Source organism: Salvelinus alpinus, chromosome 25 (assembly GCF_045679555.1).
Source record: "Salvelinus alpinus chromosome 25, SLU_Salpinus.1, whole genome shotgun sequence".
Lineage (NCBI taxonomy): Eukaryota > Metazoa > Chordata > Actinopteri > Salmoniformes > Salmonidae > Salvelinus > Salvelinus alpinus.
The window spans coordinates 46,697,338-46,717,011 of record NC_092110.1 but is presented as its reverse complement, the minus strand read 5'-3'; the positions used below and the strand labels follow the sequence as shown (position 1 = coordinate 46,717,011).

Below are 19,674 nucleotides of genomic sequence, written 5' to 3'. Positions count from 1 at the left end.
GGGCTGGACAGAGGCTGGACAGAGGCTAGACAGTGGCTGGGGCTGGACAGAGGCTGGGGCTGGACAGAGACTGGGGCTGGACAGAGGCTAGACAGTGGCTGGGGCTGGACAGAGGCTGGGGCTGGACAGAGGCTGGGGCTGGACAGAGGCTGGACAGAGGCTAGACAGTGGCTGGGGCTGGACAGAGGCTGGGGCTGGACAGAGGCTGAGGCTGGACAGAGGCTGAGGCTGGACAGAGGCTGGGGCTGGACAGAGGCTGAGGCTGGACAGAGGCTGGGGCTGGACAGAGGCTGGACAGAGGCTAGACAGTGGCTGGGGCTGGACAGAGGCTGGGGCTGGACAGAGGCTGAGGCTGGACAGAGGCTGAGGCTGGACAGAGGCTGGGGCTGGACAGAGGCTGAGGCTGGACAGAGGCTGAGGCTGGACAGAGGCTGGACAGAGGCTAGACAGTGGCTGGGGCTGGACAGAGGCTGGGGCTGGACAGAGGCTGGGGCTGGACAGAGGCTGGACAGAGGCTAGACAGTGGCTGGGGCTGGACAGAGGCTGGGGCTGGACAGAGGCTGGGGCTGGACAGAGGCTGGGGCTGGACAGAGGCTGGACAGAGGCTAGACAGTGGCTGGGGCTGGACAGAGGCTGGGGCTGGACAGAGGCTGGGGCTGGACAGAGGCTGGACAGTGGCTGGGGCTGGACAGAGGCTGGGGCTGGACAGAGGCTGGACAGAGGCTAGACAGTGGCTGGGGCTGGACAGAGGCTGGGGCTGGACAGAGGCTGGGGCTGGACAGAGGCTGGGGCTGGACAGAGGCTGGGGCTGGACAGAGGCTGAGGCTGGACAGAGGCTGAGGCTGGACAGAGGCTGGGGCTGGACAGAGGCTGGGGCTGGACAGAGGCTGGGGCTGGACAGAGGCTGGGGCTGGACAGAGGCTGGGGCTGGACAGAGGCTGGGGCTGGACAGTGGCTGGGGCTGGACAGAGGCTGGGGCTGGACAGAGGCTGGGGCTGGACAGAGGCTGAGGCTGGACAGAGGCTGGGGCTGGACAGAGGCTGAGGCTGGACAGAGGCTGGGGCTGGACAGAGGCTGAGGCTGGACAGAGGCTGGGGCTGGACAGAGGCTGGGGCTGGACAGAGGCTGTGTCACGCCCTGACCTTAGAGAGCCTTTTTATGTCTCTATTTGGTTTGGTCAGGGTGTGATTTGGGGTGGGCATTCTATGTTTTTGTTTTCTATGATTTTGTATTTCTATGTTTTGGCCGAGTATGGTTCTCAATCAGGGACAGCTGTCTATCGTTGTCTCTGATTGGGAACCATACTTAGGTAGCCCTTTTCCCTCCTTTCTTGGTGGGAAGTTAACTTTGTTTATGGCACATTGCCCTTAAGCTTCACGATTGTTTTTGTATTGTTTATTGTTTTTGTTGGCGTCATTTCTAATAAAAAGGAACATGTACGCTCACCACGCTGCGCTTTGGTCCACTTCCTTTGACGGCCGTGACAGACTGGGGCTGGACAGAGGCTCTGAAGGCCAGGTCACCTGGATTCATGCTCCATCACGTTCATGTGCAACTCACTCACCCCTGAGCAAGGCAGAATGCAACCCTTGACCCTGCTCACAGAACAGGGCCGCCGAGTGCTGAAGTGCGTAGCGTGTAAAAATCGTCTGTCCTCGGTTGCAACACTCACTACTGAGTTTCAAACTGCCTCTGGAAGCAACGTCAGCACAAGAACTGTTTGTCGGGAGCTTATTGAGATGGGTTTCCATGGCCGAGCAGCCGCACACAAGTCTAAGCTCACCATGAGCAATGCCAAGCGTCTGCTGAAGTGGTGTAAAGCTCGCCGCCATTGGACTCTGGAGCCGTTGAAACGCGTTCTCTGGAGTGATGAATCATGCTTCACCATCTGGCAGTCCAACGGACGAATCTGGGTTTGGCGGATCCCAGGAGAACGCTACCTGCCCCAATTCATAGGTCCAACTGTGAAGTTTGGTGGAGGAGAAACAAATCAAATCAAATCAAATGTATTTATATAGCCCTTCTTACATCAGCTGATATCTCAAAGTGCTGTACACAAACCCAGCCTAAAACCCCAAACAGCAAGCAATGCAGGTGTAGAAGCACAGTGGCTAAGAAAAACTCCCTAGAAAGGCCAAAACCTAGGAAGAAACCTAGAGAGGAACCAGGCTATGAGGGGTGGCCAGTCCTCTTCTGGCTGTGCCGGGTGGAGATATAACAGAACATGGCCAAGATGTTCAAATGTTCATAAATGACCAGCATGGTCAAATAATAATAATCACAGTAGTTGTCGAGGGTGCAACAGGTCAGCACCTCAGGAGTAAATGTCAGTTGGCTTTTCATAGCCGATCATTAAGAGTATCTCTACCGCTCCTGCTGTCTCTAGAGAGTTGAAAACAGCAGGTCTGGGACAGGTAGCACGTCCGGTGAACAGGTCAGGGTTCCATAGCCGTAAGGCAGAACAGTTGAAACTGGAGCAGCAGCACGGCCAGGTGGACTGGGGACAGCAAGGAGTCATCATGCCAGGTAGTCCTGAGGCATGGTCATAGGGCTCAGGTCCCCCGAGAGAAAGAAAGAGAGAAAGAGAGAATTAGAGAGAGCATACTTAAATTCACACAGAACACTGGAGAAATACTCCAGATATAACAGACTGACCCTAGCCCCCCGAAACATAAACTACTGCAGCATAAATACTGGAGGCTGAGACAGGAGGGGTCAGGAGACACTGTGGCCCCATCCGACGATACCCCCGGACAGGGCCAAACAAGCAGGATATAACCCCACCCACTTTGCCAAAGCACAGCCCCCACACCACTAGAGGGATATCCTCAACCGCCAACTTACCATCCTGAGACAAGGCCGAGTATAGCCCACAAAGATCTCCGGCACGGCACAACCCAAGGGGGGGCGCCAACCCAGACAGGAAGACCACGTCAGTGACTCAACCCACTCAAGTGACGCACCCCTCCTAGGGACGGTATGGAAGAGCACCAGTAAGCCAGTGACTTGGCCCCTGTAACAGAGTTAGAGGCAGAGAATCCCAGTGGAGAGAGGGGAACAGGCTAGGCAGAGACAGCAAGGGCGGTTCGTTGCATTTCCGTTCACCTTCACACTCCTGGGCCAGACTACACTCAATCATATGACCTACTGAAGAGATAAGTCTTCAATAAAGACTTAAAGGTTGAGACCAAGTCTGCGTCTCTCACATGGGTAGGCAGACCATTCCATAAAAATTGAGTTCTATAGGAGAAAGCCCTGCCTCCAGCTGTTTGCTTAGAAATTCTAGTGACAATTAGGAGGCCTGCGTCTTGTGACCGTAGCGTACGTGTAGGTATGTACGGCAGGACCAAATCGGAAAGATAGGCAGGAGCAAGCCCATGTAATGCTTTGTAGGTTAGCAGTAAAACCTTGAAATCAGCCCTAGCCTTAACAGGAAGCCAGTGTAGGGAGGCTAGCACTGGAGTAATATGATCACATTCTTTTGGTTCTAGTCAGGATTCTAGCAGCCGTATTTAGCACTAACTGAAGTTTATTTAGTGCTTTATCCGGGTAGCCGGAAAGTAGAGCATTGCAGTAGTCTAACCTAGAAGTAACAAAAGCATGGATTAATTTTTCTGCATAAATTTTGGACAGAAAATGTCTGATCTTTGCAATGTTACGCAGATGGAAAAAAGCTGTCCTTGAAACAATCTTGATATGTTCGTCAAAAGAGAGATCAGGGTCCAGAGTAACGCCGAGGTCCTTCACAATTTTATTTGAGACAACTGTACAACCATCAAGATGAATTGTCAGATTCAACAGAAGATCTCTTTGTTTCTTGGTACCTAGAACTAGCAGCTCTGTTTTGTCAGAGTTTAAAAGTAGAAAGTTTGCAGCCATCCACTTCCTTATGTCTGAAACACAGGCTTCCAGCGAGGGCAATTTTGGGGCTTCATCATGTTTCATTGAAATGTGCAGCTGTGTGTCATCCGCAAAGCAGGGAAAGCTAACATTATGTTTTCGAATGACATCCCCAAGAGGTAAAATATATAGTGAAAACAATAGTGGCCCTAAAACGGAACCTTGAGGAACACCTAAATTTACAGTTGATTTGTCAGAGGACAAACCATCCACAGAGACAAACTGATATCTTTCCGAAAGATAAGATCTAAACCAGGCCAGAACTTGTCCGTGTAAACACATTTGGGTTTCCAATCTCTCCAAAAGAATATGGTGATCGATGGTGTCAAAGGCAGCACTAAGGTCTAGGAGCACGAGGACAGATGCAGAGCCTCGGTCTGACGCCATTAAAAGGTCATTTACCACCTTCACAAATGCAGTCTCAGTGCTATGATGGGGTCTAAAACCAGACTGAAGCATTTCGTATACATTGTTTGTCTTCAGGAAGGCAGTGAGTTGCTGCGCAACAGCTTTTTCTAAAATCTTTGAGAGGAATGGGAGATTCGATATAGGCCGATAGTTTTTAATATTTTCTGGGTCACGGTTTGGCTTTTTCAAGAGAGGCTTTATTACTGCCACTTTTAGTGAGTTTGGTACACATCCGGTGGATAGAGAGCCATTTATTATGTTTAACATAGGAGGGCCAAGCACAGGAAGCAGCTCTTTCAGTAGTTTAGTTGGAATAGGGTCCAGTATGCAGCTTGAAGGTTTAGAGGCCATGATTATTTTCATCATTGTGTAAAGAGATATAGTACTAAAACACTTGAGTGTCTCTCTTGATCCTAGGTCCTGGCAGAGTTGTGCAGACTCAGGAACAACTGAGCTTTGGAGGAATATGCAGATTTAAAGAGGAGTCCATAATTTGCTTTCTAATGATCATGATCTTTTCCTCAAAGAAGTTCATGAATTTATCACTGCTGAATTGAAAGCCATCCTCTCTTGGGGAATGCTGCTTTTTAGTTAGCTTTGCGACATTATCAAAAATACATTTGGGATTGTTCTTATTTTCCTCAATTAAGTTGTAAAAATAGGATGATAGGAACAATGGCCTGGGGCTGTTTTTCATGGTTCGGGCCCCTTAGTTCCAGTGAAGGGAAATCTTAACGCTACAGCATACAATGTCATTCTAGATGATTCTGTGCTTACAACTTTGTGGCAACAGTTTGGGGAAGACCCTTTCCTGTTTCAGCATGATCATGCCCCTGTGCACAAAGCGAAGTCCATGCAGAAATGGTTTGTCGAGATCAGTGTGGAAGAACTTGGCTGGCTTTTGGTCATTTAGTGCATCTCTCCTCAGTTACTGGGTCAACCCATCTCTCCTCAGTTACTGGGTCGACCCATCTCTCCTCAGTTACTGGGTCGACCCATCTCTCCTCAGTTACTGGGTCGACCCATCTCTCCTCAGTTACTGGGTCGACCCATCTCTCCTCAGTTACTGGGTCGACCCATCTCTCCTCAGTTACTGGGTCGACCCATCTCTCCTCAGTTACTGGGTCGACCCATCTCTCCTCAGTTACTGGGTCGACCCATCTCTCCTCAGTTACTGGGTCGACCCATCTCTCCTCAGTTACTGGGTCGACCCATCTCTCCTCAGTTACTGTGTCGACCCATCTCTCCTCAGTAACTGACAGATTCCACATCTTTACCCCAGTGACTGACAGATTCCACCTCTTTACCCCCAGTGACTGACAGATTCTACCTCTTTACCCAAGTGACTGACAGATTCCACCTCTTTACCCCCAGTGACTGACAGATTCCACCTCTTTACCCCCAGTGACTGACAGATTCCACCTCTTTACCCCAGTGACTGACAGATTCCACCTCTTTACCCCCAGTGACTGACAGATTCCACCTCTTTACCCCCAGTGACTGACAGATTCCACCTCTTTACCCCCAGTGACTGACAGATTCCACCTCTTTACCCCAGTGACTGACAGATTCCACCTCTTTACCCCCAGTGACTGACAGATTCCACCTCTTTACCCCAGTAACTGACAGATTCCACCTCTTTACCCCCAGTGACTGACAGATTCCACCTCTTTACCCCCAGTGACTGACAGATTCCACCTCTTTACCCCCGTGACGGACAGATTCCACCTCTTTACCCCCGTGACTGACAGATTCTACCTCTTTACCCCCGTGACAGATTTGAAGGTCATTCCGCCATGCCCCCCAGTGACTTTGTAGGTGGTTTAAATTCAGACACTGATTCTGAAATCTGATTTCTGGCCATGGGACTTGTGTCTGAACGGTCAAATCAGATTTATTTGCCCTCAAGTGGTCTTTAGACTCTTTATTTGGCATATCTTGTTGCTTACTAGCTACTCTGTTGACAGTTTGACAAGAACATGTGGTAGCTAACTAGCTTGTTAATTGTTTACAAACAAACGAGTGAATGCGTAGAAAGCTAAACAGCTACCTAGCTAGTTGACTGCTGTGGCTACCTAGCTAGTTGACTGCTGTGGCTACCTAGCTAGTTGACTGCTGTGGCTACCTAGCTAGTTGACTGCTGTGGCTACCTAGCTAGTTGACTGCTGTGGCTACCTAGCTAGCTAGTTGACTGCTGTGGCTGCCTAGCTAGTTGACTGCTGTGGCTACCTAGCTAGTTGACTGCTGTGGCTACCTAGCTAGCTAGTTGACTGCTGTGGCTGCCTAGCTAGTTGACTGCTGTGGCTGCCTAGCTAGCTAGTTGACTGCTGCGGCAACCTAGCTAGTTGACTGCTGTGGCTAGACAAAAAGGACACATTTTGAAAGTTTGATCATTTTATCCTTTTGAGGCTTTCGTACAATATAATTTTGAGCATTCAAAGACACTGGGAAACGTCCATGGCAGGCATTGTTGTCACTTTAGCTTGCTATATACATTCTGAGTGATAGAAAGCACGAGTACCACCACCAATCAGCCTACACCACTGCACACACACCCGTTGTTACTATGACAACTAGTGTAGACATTTCAGCAAATGACTGCTGTCTGAAAAAACATCAATCTGATTCGGTCACTTGTAACTTGCTGTTTGGACAGTCGATATTCTAAAACAGATTTGAAAAACCAAACTGATTTGAGCATTAAGGCGTGCAGTGTGAACAAGGCTTTAGACACAGGCAGAAGTGCTGACACATAACATTGTCAGTACAGAGTTAGTGCTCTTCTGGAAGGACTATTGGACCTCTGCTAGAGTTACAGTAGAGTAGAGTACAGTACAGTACAGTACAGTACAGGCCTGCAGTGTGAACAAGGCTTTAGTCTCACATCGACCTCTACATGCAACAGGATTATTATACAACTCAGACCAATAGAACTTCCAGAAGAGCAGTAACTCTAGCAGAGGTCCAATAGAACTTCCAGAAGAGCAGTAACTCTAGCAGAGGTCCAATAGAACTTCCAGGAGAGCAGTAACTCTAGCAGAGGTCCAATAGTCCTTCCAGAAGAGCAGTAACTATAGCAGAGGTCCAATAGAACTTCCAGAAGAGCACTAACTCTAGCAGAGGTCCAATAGAACTTCCAGAAGAGCAGTAACTCTAGCAGAGGTCCAATAGTCCTTCCAGAAGAGCAGTAACTCTAGCAGAGGTCCAATAGTCCTTCCAGAAGAGCAGTAACTCTAGCAGAGGTCCAATAGAACTTCCAGAAGAGCAGTAACTCTAGCAGAGGTCCAATAGAACTTCCAGGAGAGCAGTAACTCTAGCAGAGGTCCAATAGTCCTTCCAGAAGAGCAGTAACTATAGCAGAGGTCCAATAGTCCTTCCAGAAGAGCAGTAACTCTAGCAGAGGTCCAATAGTCCTTCCAGAAGAGCAGTAACTCTAGCAGAGGTGATGAAGTCTCCATGTTGTTTTAACTATATAAGGACTTTCTCAGTACATCTTTCCACCAGCTCTGCTAAAAGCTTCACTACTTTTTCTCCCCCTAGAACTAACACACTGGATTAAAATAATAAACTTATCATCAAGCATTTGATTTGAATCATGTGTATTAGTCCAGTCCTTTGGGTGCCCAGGACCAGGATTAGAACCATGACCAGGAAACACTGCCTCTGTTATAACGTCATGCGTTGGCGCTGAGCAGTGAGAGAACAGAACCCAGCAGCCAGCCACGCCTCACTGACCAGGTGGTAAATTCTCTTCTTCCATAACAGCATAAAGACACTAATGAAATCAGCTAAATTAATTAATCTCTCCAGCTCCCTCACTACTCTGCTCTCTCACTCTTTCCCTCTCTGTCTCTTTTTTCTGCTACTCATCTGTCAGCTGCAGCAGGCATCAGGAATATGACTGACTGCCACTGCACGAAACAGTCTCACTGGATTCTCACCTGCTGCTATATAGTAGACCAGGGGTGTCAAACTTATTCCACGGAGGTCCTAGTGTCTGCTGGATTTTGGGGTTTTCCCTTTCAATGAAGCCCTAGACAACCAGGTGAGGGGAGTTCCTTACTGAGACCTAGACAACCAGGTGAGGGGAGTTCCTTACTGAGACCTAGACAACCAGGTGAGGGGAGTTCCTTACTGTGACCTGGACAACCAGGTGAGGGGAGTTCCTTACTGTGACCTGGACAACCAGGTGAGGGGAGTTCCTTACTGAGACCTAGACAACCAGGTGAGAGGAGTTCCTTACTAATTAGTGACCTTCAATCATCAAGGACAAGGACGGAGCAAAAACCCACAGACACTCGGCCCTCAATGGAATGAGTTTGACACGTGCTGTAGGTGATTGACTGTAAGCCACAGTATATACACTGCTCAAAAAAATAAAGGGAACACTAAAATAACACATCCTAGATCTGAATGAATGAAATATTCTTATTAAATACTTTGTGCTGACAACAAAATCACACAAAAATTATCAATGGAAATCAAATTTATCAACCCATGGAGGTCTGGATTTGGAGTCACACTCAAAATTAAAGTGGAAAAACACACTACAGGCTGATCCAACTTTGATGTAATGTCCTTAAAACAAGTCAAAATGAGGCTCAGTAGTGTGTGTGGCCTCCACGTGCCTGTATGACCTCCCTACAATGCCTGGGCATGCTCCTGATGAGGTGGCGGATGGTCTCCTGAGGGATCTCCTCCCAGACCTGGACTAAAGCATCCGCCAACTCCTGAACAGTCTGTGGTGCAACGTGGCGTTGGTGGATGGAGCGAGACATGATGTCCCAGATGTGCTCAATTGGATTCAGGTCTGGGGAACGGGCGGGCCAGTCCATAGCATCAATGCCTTCCTCTTGCAGGAACTGCTGACACACTCCAGCCACATGAGGTCTAGCATTGTCTTGCATTAGGAGGAACCCAGGGCCAACCGCACCAGCATATGGTCTCACAAGGGGTCTGAGGATCTCATCTCGGTACCTAATGGCAGTCAGGCTACCTCTGGCGAGCACATGGAGGGCTGTGCGGCCCCCCAAAGAAATGCCACCCCACACCATGACTGACCCACCGCCAAACCGGTCATGCTGGAGGATGTTGCAGGCAACAGAACGTTCTCCACGGCGTCTCCAGACTCTGTCACGTCTGTCACATGTTCTCAGTGTGAACCTGCTTTCATCTGTGAAGAGCACAGGGCGCCAGTGGCGAATTTGCCAATCTTGGTGTTCTCTGGCAAATGCCAAACGTCCTGCACGGTGTTGGGCTGTAAGCACAACCCCCACCTGTGGACGTCGTGCCCTCATACCAACCTCATGGAGTCTGTTTCTGACCGTTTGAGCAGACACATGCACATTTGTGGCCTGCTGGAGGTCATTTTGCAGGGCTCTGGCAGTGCTCCTCCTGCTCCTCCTTGCACAAAGGCGGAGGTAGCGGTCCTGCTGCTGGGTTGTTGCCCTCCTACGGCCTCCTCCATGTCTCCTGATGTACTGGCCTGTCTCCTGGTAGCGCCTCCATGCTCTGGACACTACGCTGACAGACACAGCAAACCTTCTTGCCACAGCTTGCATTGATGAGCCATCCTGGAGGAGCTGCACTACCTGAGCCACTTGTGTGGGTTGAAGACTCCGTCTCATGCTACCACTAGAGTGAAAGCACCGCCAGCATTCAAAAGTGACCAAAACATCAGCCAGGAAGCATAGGAACTGAGAAGTGGTCTGTGGTCACCACCTGCAGAACCACTCCTTTATTGAGGGTGTCTTGCTAATTGCCTATAATTTCCACCTGTTGTCTATTCCATTTGCACAACAGCATGTGAAATGTATTGTCAATCAGTGTTGCTTCCTAAGTGGACAGTTTGATTTCACAGAAGTGTGATTGACTTGGAGTTACATTGTGTTGTTTAAGTGTTCCCTTTATTTTTTTGAGCAGTGTATATAATATATGTATATATTTTTTATTACTTTAACCTTTATTTAACGAGGCAAGTCGGTTAAGAACACATTCTTATTTACAATGACGGCCTACCAAAAGGCCTCCTGCGGGGACGGGGGCTGAGATTAAACATTAAAAATTAAATTAAAATATAGGAGAAAACACACATCACGACAAGAGATAGACCACAACACTACATAAAAAGAGACCTAAGACAACAACATAGCATGGCAGCAACCCATGACAACACAGATGGTAGCAACACAACATTGCAGCAGCACAAAACATGGTACAAACATTATTGGGCACAGACAACAGCACAAAGGGCAAGAAGGTAGAGACAACAATACATAACACAAAGCAGCCACAGCGCTCAGTAAGGGTGTCCATGCACAAAGCAGCCACAGCGCTCAGTAAGGGTGTCCATGCACAAAGCAGCCACAGCGCTCAGTAAGGGTGTCCATGCACAAAGCAGCCACAGCGCTCAGTAAGGGTGTCCATGCACAAAGCAGCCACAGCGCTCAGTAAGGGTGTCCATGCACAAAGCAGCCACAGCGCTCAGTAAGGGTGTCCATGCACAAAGCAGCCACAGCGCTCAGTAAGGGTGTCCATGCACAAAGCAGCCACAGCGCTCAGTAAGGGTGTCCATGCACAAAGCAGCCACAGCGCTCAGTAAGGGTGTCCATGCACAAAGCAGCCACAGCGCTCAGTAAGGGTGTCCATGCACAAAGCAGCCACAGCGCTCAGTAAGGGTGTCCATGCACAAAGCAGCCACAGCGCTCAGTAAGGGTGTCCATGCACAAAGCAGCCACAGCGCTCAGTAAGGGTGTCCATGCACAAAGCAGCCACAGCGCTCAGTAAGGGTGTCCATGCACAAAGCAGCCACAGCGCTCAGTAAGGGTGTCCATGCACAAAGCAGCCACAGCGCTCAGTAAGGGTGTCCATGCACAAAGCAGCCACAGCGCTCAGTAAGGGTGTCCATGCACAAAGCAGCCACAGCGCTCAGTAAGGGTGTCCATGATTGAGTCTTTGATGAAGGGTTGGAACTTTACGTTGGTTTGGCCGCCAGGTGAGGTCATCATCAGACTGCTGTTCAATAAAGCAATGAGAGGCCCTAGACCAAGGACCAATATAAAGGGTGGCTGGCTTACATTTATAAGGGCCAATCTGGAATTGATACATACATTTTACCAGCATCATCCCTGACCTGTTTATCAAAAAAAGTGGCTGGGTTTCCACTTTGTTTAAATCCCAGATTGCCCCTTTAAAGTGTGGGCTAAATTGTTGAATAGCATGTGTTGCTTAGTTTGAAGATGAGGCTAAAGGCTTGTATTTTTCATCTATGAAAACATCCCACTGGCTGTACAGGGTGTACTACCACTCCGGACTACAATAGTCCTGGGTGGGAGTTAAAACACATCTGCCAAAGTGTGTCCATTCTCTTTTAAGAGTTCAAACGTACCACTGGCATGACAAACCACAACAACAACAACTAGCCATGTTGGCCCTGCGGAAGGAGTGACAGAGTACCCATGTTGGCCCTGCGGAAGGAGTGACAGAGTACCCATGTTGGCCCTGCGGAAGGAGTGACAGAGTACCCATGTTGGCCCTGCGGAAGGAGTGACAGAGTACCCATGTTGGCCCTGCGGAAGGAGTGACAGAGTACCCATGTTGGCCCTGCGGAAGGAGTGACAGAGTACCCATGTTGGCCCTGCGGAAGGAGTGACAGAGTACCCATGTTGGCTCTGCGGAAGGAGTGACAGAGTACCCATGTTGGCCCTGCGGAAGGAGTGACAGAGTACCCATGTTGGCCCTGCAGAAGGAGTGACAGAGTACCCATGTTGGCCCTGCAGAAGGAGTGACAGAGTACCCATGTTGGCCCTGCGGAAGGAGTGACAGAGTACCCATGTTGGCCCTGCAGAAGGAGTGACAGAGTACCCATGTTGGCCCTGCAGAAGGAGTGACAGAGTACCCATGTTGGCCCTGCAGAAGGAGTGACAGAGTACCCATGTTGGCCCTGCAGAAGGAGTGACAGAGTACCCATGTTGGCTCTGCAGAAGGAGTGACAGAGTACCCATGTTGGCCCTGCGGAAGGAGTGACAGAGTACCCATGTTGGCCCTGCAGAAGGAGTGACAGAGTACCCATGTTGGCTCTGCGGAAGGAGTGACAGAGTACCCATGTTGGCCCTGCAGAAGGAGTGACAGAGTACCCATGTTGGCCCTGCAGAAGGAGTGACAGAGTACCCATGTTGGCCCTGCAGAAGGAGTGACAGAGAGTACCCATGTTGGCTCTGCAGAAGGAGTGACAGAGAGTACCCATGTTGGCTCTGCGGAAGGAGTGACAGAGTACCCATGTTGGCCCTGCAGAAGGAGTGACAGAGTACCCATGTTGGCCCTGCAGAAGGAGTGACAGAGTACCCATGTTGGCCCTGCGGAAGGAGTGACAGAGTACCCATGTTGGCCCTGCAGAAGGAGTGACAGAGTACCCATGTTGGCCCTGCGGAAGGAGTGACAGAGAGTACCCATGTTGGCCCTGCAGAAGGAGTGACAGAGTACCCATGTTGGCCCTGCAGAAGGAGTGACAGAGTACCCATGTTGGCCCTGCAGAAGGAGTGACAGAGTACCCATGTTGGCCCTGCAGAAGGAGTGACAGAGTACCCATGTTGGCCCTGCAAAAGGAGTGACAGAGAGTACCCATGTTGGCTCTGCAGAAGGAGTGACAGAGAGTACCCATGTTGGCTCTGCGGAAGGAGTGACAGAGTACCCATGTTGGCCCTGCAGAAGGAGTGACAGAGTACCCATGTTGGCCCTGCAGAAGGAGTGACAGAGTACCCATGTTGGCCCTGCGGAAGGAGTGACAGAGTACCCATGTTGGCCCTGCAGAAGGAGTGACAGAGTACCCATGTTGGCCCTGCAGAAGGAGTGACAGAGTACCCATGTTGGCCCTGCGGAAGGAGTGACAGAGAGTACCCATGTTGGCCCTGCGGAAGGAGTGACAGAGAGTACCCATGTTGGCCCTGCGGAAGGAGTGACAGAGTACCCATGTTGGCCCTGCAGAAGGAGTGACAGAGTACCCATGTTGGCTCTGCAGAAGGAGTGACAGAGTACCCATGTTGGCCCTGCAGAAGGAGTGACAGAGAGTACCCATGTTGGCCCTGCAGAAGGAGTGACAGCGTACCCATGTTGGCCCTGCAGAAGGAGTGACAGAGTACCCATGTTGGCCCTGCAGAAGGAGTGACAGAGTACCCATGTTGGCCCTGCAGAAGGAGTGACAGAGTACCCATGTTGGCCCTGCAGAAGGAGTGACAGAGAGTACCCATGTTGGCCCTGCGGAAGGAGTGACAGAGTACCCATGTTGGCCCTGCAGAAGGAGTGACAGAGTACCCATGTTGGCCCTGCGGAAGGAGTGACAGAGTACCCATGTTGGCCCTGCAGAAGGAGTGACAGAGAGTACCCATGTTCGCCCTGCGGAACGAGTGACAGAGAGTACCCATGTTGGGCCTGCAGAAGGAGTGACAGAGTACCCATGTTGGCCCTGCGGAAGGAGTGACAGAGTACCCATGTTGGCCCTGCGGAAGGAGTGACAGAGTACCCATGTTGGCCCTGCAGAAGGAGTGACAGAGTACCCATGTTGGCTCTGCAGAAGGAGTGACAGAGTACCCATGTTGGCCCTGCAGAAGGAGTGACAGAGAGTACCCATGTTGGCCCTGCAGAAGGAGTGACGGAGTACCCATGTTGGCCCTGCAGAAGGAGTGACAGAGTACCCATGTTGGCCCTGCAGAAGGAGTGACAGAGTACCCATGTTGGCCCTGCAGAAGGAGTGACAGAGTACCCATGTTGGCCCTGCGGAAGGAGTGACAGAGTACCCATGTTGGCCCTGCAGAAGGAGTGACAGAGAGTACCCATGTTGGCCCTGCAGAAGGAGTGACAGAGTACCCATGTTGGCCCTGCAGAAGGAGTGACAGAGAGTACCCATGTTCGCCCTGCGGAACGAGTGACAGAGAGTACCCATGTTGGGCCTGCAGAAGGAGTGACAGAGTACCCATGTTGGCCCTGCAGAAGGAGTGACAGAGTACCCATGTTGGCCCTGCGGAAGGAGTGACAGAGTACCCATGTTGGCCCTGCAGAAGGAGTGACAGAGTACCCATGTTGGCCCTGCAGAAGGAGTGACAGAGTACCCATGTTGGCCCTGCAGAAGGAGTGACAGAGTACCCATGTTGGCCCTGCGGAAGGAGTGACAGAGAGTACCCATGTTGGCCCTGCGGAAGGAGTGACAGAGTACCCATGTTGGCCCTGCAGAAGGAGTGACAGAGAGTACCCATGTTGGCCCTGCGGAAGGAGTGACAGAGTACCCATGTTGGCCCTGCAGAAGGAGTGACAGAGAGTACCCATGTTGGCCCTGCGGAAGGAGTGACAGAGAGTACCCATGTTGGCCCTGTAGAAGGAGTGACAGAGTACCCATGTTGGCCCTGCAGAAGGAGTGACAGAGTACCCATGTTGGCCCTGCGGAAGGAGTGACAGAGTACCCATGTTGGCCCTGCAGAAGGAGTGACAGAGTACCCATGTTGGCCCTGCAGAAGGAGTGACAGAGTACCCATGTTGGCCCTGCAGAAGGAGTGACAGAGTACCCATGTTGGCCCTGCAGAAGGAGTGACAGAGAGTACCCATGTTGGCCCTGCGGAAGGAGTGACAGAGTACCCATGTTGGCCCTGCAGAAGGAGTGACAGAGAGTACCCATGTTGGCCCTGCGGAAGGAGTGACAGAGTACCCATGTTGGCCCTGCAGAAGGAGTGACAGAGAGTACCCATGTTGGCCCTGCGGAAGGAGTGACAGAGTACCCATGTTGGCCCTGTAGAAGGAGTGACAGAGTACCCATGTTGGCCCTGCGGAAGGAGTGACAGAGTACCCATGTTGGCCCTGCAGAAGGAGTGACAGAGAGTACCCATGTTGGCCCTGCAGAAGGAGTGACAGAGTACCCATGTTGGCCCTGCAGAAGGAGTGACAGAGAGTACCCATGTTGGCCCTGCAGAAGGAGTGACAGAGAGTACCCATGTTGGCCCTGCAGAAGGAGTGACAGAGTACCCATGTTGGCCCTGCAGAAGGAGTGACAGAGTACCCATGTTGGCCCTGCAGAAGGAGTGACAGAGAGTACCCATGTTGGCCCTGCAGAAGGAGTGACAGAGTACCCATGTTGGCCCTGAAGAAGGAGTGACAGAGAGTACCCATGTTGGCCCTGCAGAAGGAGTGACAGAGAGTACCCATGTTGGCCCTGCAGAAGGAGTGACAGAGTACCCATGTTGGCCCTGCGGAAGGAGTGACAGAGTACCCATGTTGGCCCTGCGGAAGGAGTGACAGAGTACCCATGTTGGCCCTGCGGAAGGAGTGACAGAGTACCCATGTTGGCCCTGCGGAAGGAGTGACAGAGTACCCATGTTGGCCCTGCAGAAGGAGTGACAGAGTACCCATGTTGGCCCTGCGGAAGGAGTGACAGAGTACCCATGTTGGCTCTGCAGAAGGAGTGACAGAGTACCCATGTTGGCCCTGCGGAAGGAGTGACAGAGAGTACCCATGTTGGCCCTGCAGAAGGAGTGACAGAGTACCCATGTTGGCTCTGCAGAAGGAGTGACAGAGTACCCATGTTGGCCCTGCAGAAGGAGTGACAGAGTACCCATGTTGGCTCTGCAGAAGGAGTGACAGAGAGTACCCATGTTGGCCCTGCAGAAGGAGTGACAGAGAGTACCCATGTTGGCCCTGCAGAAGGAGTGACAGAGTACCCATGTTGGCCCTGCAGAAGGAGTGACAGAGAGTACCCATGTTCGCCCTGCAGAAGGAGTGACAGAGAGTACCCATGTTCGCCCTGCGGAACGAGTGACAGAGAGTACCCATGTTGGCCCTGCAGAAGGAGTGACAGAGTACCCATGTTGGCCCTGCAGAAGGAGTGACAGAGTACCCATGTTGGCCCTGCAGAAGGAGTGACAGAGTACCCATGTTGGCCCTGTAGAAGGAGTGACTGAGTACCCATGTTGGCCCTGCAGAAGGAGTGACAGAGTACCCATGTTGGCCCTGCGGAAGGAGTGACAGAGTACCCATGTTGGCCCTGCAGAAGGAGTGACAGAGTACCCATGTTGGCCCTGCAGAAGGAGTGACAGAGTACCCATGTTGGCTCTGCAGAAGGAGTGACAGAGTACCCATGTTGGCCCTGCAGAAGGAGTGACAGAGAGTACCCATGTTGGCCCTGCGGAAGGAGTGACAGAGTACCCATGTTGGCCCTGCAGAAGGAGGGACAGAGAGTACCCATGTTGGCCCTGCGGAAGGAGTGACAGAGTACCCATGTTGGCCCTGCAGAAGGAGTGACAGAGAGTACCCATGTTGGCCCTGCGGAAGGAGTGACAGAGTACCCATGTTGGCCCTGTAGAAGGAGTGACAGAGTACCCATGTTGGCCCTGCGGAAGGAGTGACAGAGTACCCATGTTGGCCCTGCAGAAGGAGTGACAGAGAGTACCCATGTTGGCCCTGCAGAAGGAGTGACAGAGTACCCATGTTGGCCCTGCAGAAGGAGTGACAGAGAGTACCCATGTTGGCCCTGCAGAAGGAGTGACAGAGAGTACCCATGTTGGCCCTGCAGAAGGAGTGACAGAGTACCCATGTTGGCCCTGCAGAAGGAGTGACAGAGTACCCATGTTGGCCCTGCAGAAGGAGTGACAGAGAGTACCCATGTTGGCCCTGCAGAAGGAGTGACAGAGTACCCATGTTGGCCCTGAAGAAGGAGTGACAGAGAGTACCCATGTTGGCCCTGCAGAAGGAGTGACAGAGAGTACCCATGTTGGCCCTGCAGAAGGAGTGACAGAGAGTACCCATGTTGGCTCTGCGGAAGGAGTGACAGAGTACCCATGTTGGCCCTGCGGAAGGAGTGACAGAGTACCCATGTTGGCCCTGCGGAAGGAGTGACAGAGTACCCATGTTGGCCCTGCGGAAGGAGTGACAGAGTACCCATGTTGGCCCTGCAGAAGGAGTGACAGAGTACCCATGTTGGCCCTGCGGAAGGAGTGACAGAGTACCCATGTTGGCTCTGCAGAAGGAGTGACAGAGTACCCATGTTGGCCCTGCGGAAGGAGTGACAGAGAGTACCCATGTTGGCCCTGCAGAAGGAGTGACAGAGTACCCATGTTGGCTCTGCAGAAGGAGTGACAGAGTACCCATGTTGGCCCTGCAGAAGGAGTGACAGAGTACCCATGTTGGCTCTGCAGAAGGAGTGACAGAGAGTACCCATGTTGGCCCTGCAGAAGGAGTGACAGAGAGTACCCATGTTGGCCCTGCAGAAGGAGTGACAGAGTACCCATGTTGGCCCTGCAGAAGGAGTGACAGAGAGTACCCATGTTCGCCCTGCAGAAGGAGTGACAGAGAGTACCCATGTTCGCCCTGCGGAACGAGTGACAGAGAGTACCCATGTTGGCCCTGCAGAAGGAGTGACAGAGTACCCATGTTGGCCCTGCAGAAGGAGTGACAGAGTACCCATGTTGGCCCTGCAGAAGGAGTGACAGAGTACCCATGTTGGCCCTGCAGAAGGAGTGACAGAGTACCCATGTTGGCCCTGCAGAAGGAGTGACAGAGTACCCATGTTGGCCCTGCAGAAGGAGTGACAGAGTACCCATGTTGGCCCTGCAGAAGGAGTGACAGAGTACCCATGTTGGCCCTGCAGAAGGAGTGACAGAGTACCCATGTTGGCCCTGCAGAAGGAGTGACAGAGTACCCATGTTGGCCCTGCAGAAGGAGTGACAGAGAGTACCCATGTTGGCCCTGCAGAAGGAGTGACAGAGTACCCATGTTGGCCCTGCAGAAGGAGTGACAGAGAGTACCCATGTTGGCCCTGCAGAAGGAGTGACAGAGAGTACCCATGTTGGCCCTGCAGAAGGAGTGACAGAGAAGTTGTCTTTCCTACCGATCATCTGGCTGACCCACTGGGCACAGACATCTAGAGTTGTCAACTAAAGTTAAAAGTTGAGTAAAAAGAATACTAAATGCCATAACATTGATGCCTTTTTTTCAAATCCAATTAGATATACACTTTGCTTCAATGTCATCAACACATATATTTTTTTCCTCCAGTTGAAATGACGTGGAAACAACGTTTATTCAACCCCTTTTCGGCCCAGTGGGGAGCGACAGAGCATCTGCAATGTTATGTCATCCCAGGGCTGTGGTGTACTCTAGAACTGTTCTCACAGCGCAGTGCCCCGGGGGGGAGGTGGTTTCCCTACTTCCAATGGGTCTGATCTGAGAGACAGGCCGCGGGCCGGATAGTTATCACTGCAACTCTTTTTAAAAACAAAGGATCGTTGTAATATATGTTTCACGTTATCATATTACTGGAGATTCTGATGAACTGAGCCACGGGTATTGTGGTGGAAGCTGTTTGCTACTACTCTCTTCCTGTAGAGAGAGGATAAAGGCGTAACATTGGCCGCCTTGGTTTCAACCATAGAGAATGATAGAGACAGCATTCTTATATAGGTATATTGTGGCGTCTGTAAGCGCATGGGAAACGCCAATGAGGCAATTTCCATTTTGAAGAAGTCAATTTTATTTTTTACGATTGGCTGATCCCTCCTGGTGAGCCAATGAAGTTGAAATGTCCCACCCAGTTGAAATGGTGGAAGCCCTCAATGGCGCTGCGCATTCGACGACAGCCTTTTCGCCACTAGAGACCTCTATCATTGTCTATGGTTTGAACAATTCTGCCTGCAGAGAGGGGGGCGCGGAGAGGCGCGTCGTACGGTCCATAGCCTTATTAGCATAGCCGAGCATACGCCACGAAACACATGCTGGGGCAACGAACTGTGAGGACACTCCAGACAGACCGAACAATACCGACAACTTAAAGGATACAATAATGCCGAGCCGTCCACCCCGCGACTAGGCTGGGCGGCTAGCTGTGCATCTCTGAGAGACGCCGAGGTATCATACAATTTCCACGTTTAGATTTGAGCCTGTCTCCCTCTCTGTTGTGTTTATTTGGACATGTCCTCGCTAAATATAGACGACGAGGACCAGAGATGGGTTCCTACACACGTCCAGGTCACCGTTCTGCGGGGCAGGGGCTTGCGGGCAAAGGGCAAACACGGTACCAGCGACGTCTACACCATAATCCAGGTGGGCAAGGAGAAATACTCCACTTGTGTTCTGGAAAAGACCACTGGTCCCGAATGGAAGGAGGAATGTTCTTTCGAGTTGTTACCGGGTGTTCTGGAGCAGGTTGTGGACGGGGGCGCCTACCCTCCCGGGAGCAGCGACTTGGTCCTGACGGTGATGCACCGGGCGCTCATAGGACTGGACGTGTTTCTGGGCCAAGCTGTCATCCCCCTGGATAAGGTGTTTCAGGACAGAATATGCATGAAAAACGAGTAGGTTTCATTTTTGAGGTTTGAAGTCTTTTGCTGTATA

General features: G+C 51.4%; 1 protein-coding gene across 4 annotated transcripts in view; it reads left to right on the top strand.

The window, feature by feature from the left end:
* Positions 1–18,935: 18,935 nt before the first annotated feature.
* Positions 18,936–19,674, top strand: part of LOC139554040 (rab11 family-interacting protein 5-like) — an 88,448-nt gene continuing 87,709 nt past the window's right edge. For 2 of the 4 annotated variants that reach the window (XM_071366944.1, XM_071366943.1), the window contains exon 1: positions 18,936–19,634. In XM_071366944.1, coding sequence (XP_071223045.1) covers positions 19,252–19,634 — 383 coding nt within the window. In that variant the 5' untranslated portion in view covers positions 18,936–19,251. The remainder of the gene's footprint in view (positions 19,635–19,674) is intronic. The other 2 variants (XM_071366946.1, XM_071366945.1) reach the window with 1 other exon arrangement.